At 47.2% G+C, this 9,828-nt stretch overlaps 1 protein-coding gene and 2 non-coding genes across 3 annotated transcripts in view; 1 reads left to right on the forward strand and 2 right to left on the reverse strand.

Moving 5' to 3' along the window:
- The window catches only part of PRSS16 (protease, serine, 16 (thymus)), a 6,710-nt gene extending 3,353 nt beyond the window's left edge, over positions 1-3,357 (reverse strand). Inside the window, exons 1-7 of the mRNA XM_012734163.1 lie at positions 3,288-3,357; positions 3,063-3,217; positions 2,198-2,297; positions 1,930-2,059; positions 567-690; positions 231-308; positions 102-149 (exon numbers count right to left, since the gene is read on the reverse strand). Of these exons, the coding sequence (XP_012589617.1) occupies positions 102-149; positions 231-308; positions 567-690; positions 1,930-2,059; positions 2,198-2,297; positions 3,063-3,217; positions 3,288-3,357 (705 nt within the window). The remainder of the gene's footprint in view (positions 1-101; positions 150-230; positions 309-566; positions 691-1,929; positions 2,060-2,197; positions 2,298-3,062; positions 3,218-3,287) is intronic.
- Positions 3,358-6,948: 3,591 nt separating this feature from the next.
- TRNAI-AAU lies at positions 6,949-7,022 on the forward strand. Its single transcript has one exon. It is a non-coding gene; the product is annotated as a tRNA-Ile (tRNA).
- Positions 7,023-9,513: 2,491 nt separating this feature from the next.
- Positions 9,514-9,586, reverse strand: TRNAV-AAC. Its single transcript has one exon. It is a non-coding gene; the product is annotated as a tRNA-Val (tRNA).
- Between the last annotated feature and the right edge of the window lie 242 nt (positions 9,587-9,828).

The raw sequence follows: 9,828 nt of genomic DNA on the forward strand, positions 1-9,828 counted from the left end.
TTCCAGGGCCCCAGAGACCCTCAGACCCCGCCATCTGCGGGCTTCAGAGTCGCTCTTTCCGCCTTCCTAGGGCTCTACCCGCTTTCGACCCGAGCCCCTACCTCCCGGGACCCGCCAATCGCCGTGCTGCGGAGGCTGCGGGACACCACCTGTCGTCGGAATGGGGGTCAGGGGGATGGTGTCAAGGGATTTGGCCCCTGGGGCTCCCCCCGACCCCCCCAAGTCCTTACCTCGTTATACTCGGAGAAATCCAGCACCGCCCGCACCGGAGCGGAAGAGGCGACGGAGGCGAAAATGAGATGCGGGAACTGAGGGAGGAGAAATCGTCAGCCTGGGATCGGGGAGATGAGACCCCAAATCTTCCCGTCTTGTGTCATTGGTTGTGAGGTTGCGGGCAAGTGCAAGCCTTCTGGCCTCGGGGTCTCGAGAAGAAAACCTGAGGAAAACTTCTCCAGGCTGGAGTTGCCGGGGTGGGGAGGGTATTGATAGGGGTGTTCCTTTTATTGGGAAGGGGACCCCGTAGCCCGACACCCCCTCCCCTGCCCGCCCCGAGGAGTCCCGGGAACCTTCAGCCGGGCCCAGGCGGCCAAGGAGCCGGCATAGGAGCCTCCGAAGCAGATCCAGGGGCTGGAGGAGGAGACGTTGAAGAGGCGGGAAAGTGCGAGGCGAGCGGAGGCCACATCTGCCAGCCTGGGGTCAAAGGGTGGTGGGGGGATCCCACTCGGTGCTCGTCACCGGGAATCTTTAAAGACTCCCCCATTACACGCCGGGGGTGGGGCGGGGTGGGGAGATCCTGTGACTTGAAGGGAGGAGGGTCTGGCCAGAAGCTGGGCTCCTTTCCCACGAGGTGTTTCTGAGGGCGCCCGATCTGCATCCATTGCCTTGGCTAGGGAAGAGCCTCTGGAAAGCTTCCACCCTCCTTCCCCTCAGGATAGGTGGTAGAGGGGAAAAATCTCCGCGGCAGTTTAGGTGGAAGTGGACAAACAAGGAGATGGTGGGGGCAGTTCAAGAGAACGACTGTAGAAAAGGAAAGGTCACCTATGCTCGGTGGGTTAGAAGAGGAGACTCAGGGGAAATGAAACGTTGGGATTTGTCTAACATTCTCTTTTCCATCCTAAGAAATTACTTTCCTCCCCAAGCTTTCTGAAATAGTTTGCCTGTTAGCTGTATCATTAAGAGTTAGAAACTGTGTAACCTGTGGAAAATTGAGAGAGAAACATAGAGGCAAAGGGATAGGTGGAAATCCAGGGCTGGAGCATGAGGCAGAGAAAGGCAGAGAGAGCCACCCAGTAGAAGGAGAGCTAGGTCCTGTGGGGAACCACAAAGCAGGAGGCGGTGGGGGCCCTTCATGGAGCAGGGGGCACCGAGGAAGCAGTGAAGGAGACATTCAAATGATCTGCAGGTGTCTACTCCCTGCAAAGAGAAGAGTTCAAAGACTGGAGGCATCTACATGGGGCCCCTGAGTGCCTGGAGCCCCATGAGTGTGAGAAAGAGAGGGTGAGAATTTTAACTGGGGAGCCAGAACCTATTGGACCTTGTTGCTTCTCTAAAGATGGTTGACTTTACTCTGAGATGAGAGGCATAGGGAGAGTCGCAATCTGTTTTATGCATCAATCTGGCTTCATTTGGACAATAGGCTGAAGGGTCAAGGACAGAAATGCTGAGGCCAGAGTGGAGGGTACAGAGTAAGGTCATAATCCAGGTAAGAGACACCAGGAGTCTGGGCCTGTAGAGCCCAGTGAAACAGAAAGAGGGAAGACTATCATATAACCCAAAGACAGGGAGGGACAGGAACCCAGAGACAGAAAGAGAAAGAAAAAGATACTGCAGGAGAAAGAATACAACAGATATAACCAGGGACTCAAGCTCAAGGCAGTGGAGGAGACAGAGATGCAGACACAGACGCCCGCATTCCCTGCACACACTCACGCGTGGCGACTGGACAAGTAGCGGAGCTGGGCCACGTCCAGGCCCCCGGGAGGTATACTCAGGCCATAGAATCGGTGCTCCAGGCCTATCACCAGGGCCCCCAAAGCTGGGGCCAGCGCTGCGGGGTGCCCTGTGAAGAGTGCAGGGCAGGGTGGAGGTGAGCTGGGGTAAGGCCTTGTAACCCTGCAAAACTGTAATGTGCTCCTCCCTCTCCCATCCCTTCCCCACCTCCTTCCTCTGTGTGACTTTCCCCACTCTTGCTTCTCACCTGTCATCACTGAGCCAGGCCCCAAGCTGCCCTCACCCCCCAGGTGCAGGAACACAGGTCCATCCTGGCGGGCCCAATACTGGTCATTCACCCAGTACCGCTGAGAGGTGGGGTGGGGAAGAAGAAATGCACTGTGAGGGCTCAGACAGATTCTGTTTGTTCCAGTGTCACCTAATGGATCCGAATGCACTCAGTAGTGTGTAAAATAGGCAAACTTGTGTGTGTGTTCATTTCTCTTCTCTTTGTCTCCTCGTCTAGAACATGAGATCTCCAAGGGCAGATACTTTTGTCTGCCTTTTCACTCTCCTATCTTCAGGTCAAGGATAGAGGCTAGCCACATGCTGGACACTGGCTGGATAGTGAAATAATGATTATGGAACAAGTAATGAGTCCAGTGACTTAGGAGAATGGTCTAAATAAGATGACCTTTGGAGGCTGTGGATCAAAAAAGAATGGAAAACAGTAAATTAGTTCATTCATTCGATTAATAATCTTCAAGTGCCTATTGTGAGCCAGATCTTTTTCCAGAGCTGAACTGAATTTTGCTATACACTGAGACCTGGTGGTGGGTTTAATGTCCATTCTGAAGGACAGAGAGAAGGAAGGACTGAGGGACAGAGATCCTGAGAGGGACTAGTAGAGAGAAGGAAAGCCTGAAAGACAGGTCCTGAGGGTCAAAGAAAGTGGGAGACCGAAGTGAGACAGGAAAGGACAGAGGACAGAGGGGTTAGGCTGAGGATCTCAAGGAATACTGACAATAGGTATAAGGTGAGAGTGAGGGACAGGGAGATGGAGGGGCTGTGGTGTGGGACAGAAAAGAGACAGGAGAAGGCAGAGTAGGACCTGGACGCTCTCTTGGCCTCACCTGCAGGAAGGATCTTCCATCGGATGCGTTGAAGGGATCCAGCGGCTGCTCCAGCCACCTCTCTTTGGGGAGGGCCACAGCCCCAGGGCTCAGCCCCAGGCCAGAGCTCTCCTGAAGCTGCTGGATGTGCTCCCGAAGGCGCCTAAGAAGGGAAGCTGTGGGGCATGGAGAGGCAGGAGTCAGGCCAGGCCCCTTTAGGGCCCCCTGACCCTTAAGCTCTCCTACCTGGAGTGGAGGATCCCCAGAGGGCAGCCAGGAGCAGGAGGCCCAGCCACAGGGCAGACCGGACTGGCATGCTGTCCAGGGTTCTGTGAGAGCCTGGAGCTTGGGTGCTCTTTTCTTCCCACTCGCTGAAGACCTTTATCATGTCCCCTTGGTGAGGCTTTAACTTCAGGCACTCGGGTTTCTTTTCAGACCCCCACCACTCCCAGGACAGGTCAGGCTTCTGTGGGAATCAGTAAAGCGGGGCAGGGACGCCAGAGTCTGTCTATAGAGTCTTGCTGAGGTGGCACCTGAATATCCAATTTCTTCTCTCTCAGCCCCTTGGTCTTCTCACCCCCCCACCCCACCCCCTCCGTAACATCCTCTCACAGGCCTTAGTCTCCCTTCTCTGTCCTTCCACCCTCTTGACCTCGGATTCCCCTCCCTTCTATGCTTTCTTTTTTCTGGTCTTCAGTCTTCACCTCAGGACCACCTCTTGCCCCCTGTTCCCCCTTCTCCTCAATACCCTTCAGCAGTCCTTCATCCCTCAGTTTCCAGACCCTCAGTCTCTTGCTCTCCCTCTAAACTCTACCCCCAGGGTCCTGCGTCCCTGATCACCACAGGAGAGGGGACTCTTGTTTAAAGTGACACAGCCCAAAAGGTCCGCCACCTCCCCCCCCTCCCTTGTGCTTTCCTTGGGAGTTTGAATTTTTTCCCCTTCAACTCGACCCCCTGTAGATGAAGCTATGGCCAGAGAAAACTCTGGTTTTCTCCAGAACCTCAGGCAATAATGAAAAGAACTTGAATTCAATAAACTTCATTTTCTGATCTGCATCTTCCTAGTGCCTGCCAAGTAACCTGAGGAGGATTTGGACCCAATGGAGCAGCCCTGGGCAGCAACTTGTCTGGGGAAAGTTTGTGAGGTGAAGGCAAGAACTCTGGGGTACAGCTGGTAATGAGGAGCAAGGTGTGGGAGTTCTGGAGCATGAGGCTAGGAGGGGGTGACACTTCTTTTTTGGGTCACTCATATTTATAGCTCTTGAATATGTAAATCCCATTGTTGACTAATCTTTTACATGCGGTATTTGACTTTTTGAGGGACTTTTAAATTTTTGTTTGTGTTCCACCAAAACTTTATTCAAGGTCACTGAAATTTAGATTTCATAAAATTTCCAGTATACAAAGTATTATCTTTGTTTTTCTAATCATTAAAGAATGTAAAAGCCATTCTTAGCTCACTGGCTTTAAGCAGATAGGTAGCGAGGTGAAAGACTTTTAAATTGATGCATCTCACTGTCTTTCTACTCTACAGTGTTTACCTAGAATAGTTAGAAGTATGCTCTATTTTCATATTTCCAGTTGAAGTCTTCTCCGTGGCTGAGCAGATCCCCTCCCAAGGGCATAACCTTCAGACTTCCCCACCAATCAGAAATGACTTGGGAGGTTGTAAGGTTCCTGGTCGAATTTGACATTCGACCAACGCCCAGAGAGACCAGCAGACCTAGAAAGAGGACTAGATGTGGACCGGAGTGTGACGTATACAGGATGCAGTCAAATGCGTGGTTGGGGCACATCGATACTGTCCCTTGACACTTTCAAGAGAATGACGTGAGAATTTGCGGTGATAATGATAGCAATGGCTGTGATGTAGTGGAATGTCCCGGAATGAAGTATTTGCCTATGAATATTTATGTCTGAGTATGAATATTTATATACAAATGATGCAAAGTGTGTATGGAGGAGTGGATAAGGAGTGTATAGTGTTATAGGAAAGTTAGAGTATAAAACACTTCGCGACCGCTTGAAGCTCGCCCAACGGTGCCCGCTGGAAGGTCCGGACAAATGACTTTGCTCCGACCGCCCTCAGAACGGCGAGACCTCTGTGAACGAACGTGCCCAGAGACCTGAGACGAAGCTGCAGAAGACCCTCATTCTCCATGAAGTAACCCTGAGGCTTCTGAATGCCGCTGCATTCCCCCGCCGACTCCTGTGTTTACCTCATCCGAGAGGACAAGTCACTGTGAGCCATCGAGAGGGGTTAGCGATAGAGTAGTTAGGGTGATTGCTTGCAAGTCCGGTGAGGTTTGCCTCCCTTAAGTGAAATTACTAATGTGATGTTTGAATGAAATAGAATGTGTGAAGTGACCACAGTCTAACACTGCCTCAAATAGAATTTATTGGGGGAATCTCTGAGAATGTCCGTTCCCGACAGATGTCCTCACAAGTCTTTTTACACCAATTAGGATAAACTTGTATTTCATAGGTAAATTTCCTTTGCCTTGTTAATGTGAACGGTTAATGGATTTCCTAGCATTGCTAAGATTTTAGCTATAGCTCTCTCTCCACTCACTCAAATTCCAAAGCATTTCAATTCTGACTTCCAAAGGCATAGATGGGGATGACTTCCATGTGCTTTGGCTACCATGAACTTTCAGACTGAGTAGTAGCTACTATCCCTCAGCTGTGGACTCTCAGAGTTGGGGAGGCGGCAGGGGAGAGAGAAGAGAGAGATTGCTCAAAGTCCAAACGGGTTGGAAAGCAACCCAGAGGGGCTACACTGGGGAGTAATGTGTAGCCCCAACTCAAAAGCATTCTCCCATTTATTTTCAAGTTCAAAGAAGGTGGGTGAACACCTAGGGAATGCTAGCCACCTAAGGTGGAGCCACCAGGGGCTATTGCCTGAGGGGTCCATTGTTGCCTCTAGTAAAGCATTTTACCTCTATTCTTACCTAACTTTCTGTTAATCTTTACATTTTAGCTGATCTTGCTAATCTAGCCATAGTACCTGCCTGCAGTCTTCAGCAGATACTGGTTCCCTAGTACTGTTCCTCACCAGGGCTTAGGGTGCCTGCCTGTTTGCATGTGTTACTGACCAGCAAAGAACTCAGGACACCAAAACAATAGCCTCAAGAACAAGGAGGGCTGGGGACCCCACATTCAGGAATGTGGGTGCCACAAAATGGGGACACATAAGATGGTGGGCTTCTACTCGCAATGTTTCAAGAAGTGGTTCCAGTGGTCTGATGCAGCAGTGTTGAAGTCAAAGTAATCTTACTCTTGGGGAGACAGAGAAACATTCCAAGAAAGAGCAAGAGTTCAGGTCTCTGCAGGTGACCCATTTCTAATCATTAGCCCCCATATGGGTTTTATTTGAAGTTGATCTGTATCAATTTTAGAACTGATATCCGGGTATCAAGTGTGCATTTTTCAAACACTTTTACTCACCCACAAAAAGACGTTCACTCGAATCTTACTAAGGTTTCGTGGACTTCAAATTCCAGGTTCCCCCACAAGTTGAAAGGTCGGGGAATTGTAAAGTAATTGAATTACTCTCCTTCCAGATCCTTCCCGGGGTCTGAAGAAGGAAGCTTCTTTTGTGAATAGTTCTGTGGTTTCTCAGGGCAGAGTCGACGAGTTGGAGAGTCTAATTTTCTGCGGAAGAGGAGAAATTCATCTCTCTCGGGGTTAGATTCTAGTCCTGTTTATTTTCTTTTCGAGGGAATGTTGGAAGGAGAAATGAAAACACATGAAAAGAGACAAAGAAACATTACTTAGTAGTTAAAAGGAACTAACAGAAAAATCACTTTTAGAAAGGGAAAGAAAATTTTTCCTTGTTTAAACAAACCCGGAAAGTCAACAAAGTTTCCACTTTCCAAAGGGAAAAAAAAAAAAGCAACTTACACGTGGCCGGTTAGCTCAGTTGGTTAGAGCGTGGTGCTAATAACGCCAAGGTCGCGGGTTCGATCCCCGTACGGGCCAGTACGTTTACCTTTTCATATTGAACTTGTGAGGCAGGCACTTCGTGTCTTGCTCACTCAATAGTAATAACTTCTTTGTCCTCCCTAAAAGGGGGATGTGGGATGAAAAAAACACCCTGGGGAGGAAAGTGATGTAAATCCTCAAATTTAAGTTTTAGTAAACAAAATGAGGATAAAGAGGACAGATGACATTGGAGGGGGAGACGTGCATCTGCCCGTCTGTGGATCAGGTTTCTTATCCTTTTCCCACAGTCAAGTCCACGGTATCTCCGTGTGGCCATTTCGTGGTTCATTTATCTGTTTGCCTCCTCCTCCCCTGCGCTGATTTTTCAATGCTGTAGACATAAAAATTCTTTGTTAAAATATTCACCAGAATACACAAGCATATTTTTCTTTCCTTTAAAACAAACAAACAAAAAATTTAAATTAGCAATTGGTTTCCACTAGAATTTCTGTACAGGAGGACAGATCCTGCCCACCGTCCCCCAACCCCCCTTCAGGACTGAAAACAACTCTGAACACATAATAGTCACATTTGTGAGGTGGTTGCAGCCTTATCATCAGTGTGTTTTAAAATGTTGGGCTTTTGTTTGCCAGATCTGATTGCTACTTCCATATAAAACAACCAAAGTCTACCAAAGTCACCATTAATGGCAAAATGTGGTTGTAAAACAAATACACACATATGTAAATAAAACCAAACAAAAGCAATGTGGTTGTAAAGTTCATATTATTATAAAGAATTTCAGAAATGGAAAAATAAATGGCAAATGTAATTCTAGGACAAAATGAAATTTAGTCTTATCAGAGCTGACATCTGAGTTAGCATGTCTAAAACACCAGTCTCAGTTTTTCTGTGTTAGAACTGTTACACCCATCTTCCCTATTTCAGCTAATGGCAATTCCATCTTTTCAATGTTTTCAGCCAAAAATCTCTAGTCGCCATTGATTTCCAGTTTCTCTCACACCTCACTTATACTTTCAGGAATCTCTCCTCCCTCACTCTTTACAATATATCTAGACTGTGACTACTCCTCACCACCTCTAGTGCCACTATCCTGCCCAAGTCAGTCTTCACTGATGTGTAGCATGATGAAAGGCACTTAATAAATCGCTTAGCTTTCATTTTGTCCTTCCATACAAAATGTTCTCCACAGACTTGGGACAGGGACCTTTTAAAAAAACTGGAGTTATGAAGAAAAAAAAAAGCAAAACAAAACAAAAAAACTGGAGTTATGTCAGGCGCTTCAATGCTTAAAATCCAGCGTCTTCTCACTTTATCAGGGGTAAGGCCAAAGTCTTTAAAAAACGACCTAACCAGCAGGGGTGGGGAACCACGCAACCATACAGATCATCGTGTTTGAAAAAATAAATAAAATAAACCTCCAGGGTTTTCTTAGTGGAGTCTCTCCTGGGAACAGAGGGAAAGCTAATTGCTAATGGCCAGTGATGCATTCACTATGCCGAGGAAGTGACACCCCACCCACACCGTAAAACCCCAAGAGGTCCGGGTTTGGAGAACTTTTCCAGTTGGTGAACTTGTGGAGATGCCTGTAGATTGGCTCCGGAGAGGGGAGAGAGGCTGCGGGCCCTTTTCCCATACCTGGCTTTATACATCTCTTCCTGAATAACAAATACCGTTTGATAAAATGGTGACTAAGATTATGGAAGATTATGGCTGCCTTGGTGGTTTGGGGGATGTGGGTTAGTAACATAACAGTAAGCAGGTGGCTGCACCCCCATGTCTATTGCTGCTTTACTTACAATAGGAAAACATGGAATCAACCCAAATGCCCAAAAGTACATGACTGTTTTAAAAAGGTGTGGTACATATACACAATGGAATATTACTGAGCGATCAGAAAAGATAAACTCATGCCTTTTGCAGCAACATGGATGGAGCTGGAAAGGATCATGCTTAGTGAAATAAGCCAGAGAGAAAAAGAAAAATACCGATGGCTTCACTTATAGCAGGAGCATAAAGGACCAGGGGGCAAAAAATAAATAAATAAAATAAATAAAAAATAATGAACAACTGTATACCAGAGACATTTTACGGCGGTGGAATGGGGAATGGGATAAAAAATGGGGGGAAGGGGGGAGTACCCTGGACTACTGTGATGGCAGTGGGTGAATTGGTGATGGGAAACCCAAGGGGATTACAACTGAGATGGAAAAAGGCACAAAATGATGTAAAAAAAAAAACCAAAAAACTAGTATAATAAAAAAGTAAGCAGGTGGCAGTCTATATTTCTGAATCATACAGTGTTGTAAACCAGTGTTACATTAATATAAAAAAATTTGAAAACTAAAAAAAGAACAGATGTTTGAAAAATAAATCAGTAAATAAACCGATGTCTTTTAGGAAAAAGGTCCAGGACTGCGAAAGTGAAGATTTGAGGTGTGTTTAAAATACAGTCAAGTAGAAATTTTGTGCAATAAATGCAGGATCTACTTGGGGAAAAGAACAAAAACGAAAATAAAAGTACCCGTGTTTCCGCCCGGTTTCGAACCGGGGACCTTTCGCGTGTTAGGCGAACGTGATAACCACTACACTACGGAAACCCACTTGCTGTAAGGCGTTTGCTTCCTTGAATTTGTTAAAATTAGTCTTGCTGCGTCTATTCTTGGAGATACTATTTCCCACTCTGCACTTTCTGATTCTCCCAATAAACGTCTAAACTTGATAACTCAGAGCCAGCAAATGCGAATTCTGGTGCTTCATTGTTTCACAAGAACCAGGAGGAGACATCTCAGGCAGGCTGCTGGGGAATTTTATTTCAAGAAATTTCTGATATGATCTCGGC

The sequence above is a fragment of the Condylura cristata genome, unplaced genomic scaffold (genome assembly GCF_000260355.1).
Source record: "Condylura cristata isolate star-nosed mole 26May11 unplaced genomic scaffold, ConCri1.0 scaffold00048, whole genome shotgun sequence".
Classification (NCBI taxonomy): Eukaryota; Metazoa; Chordata; class Mammalia; order Eulipotyphla; family Talpidae; genus Condylura; species Condylura cristata.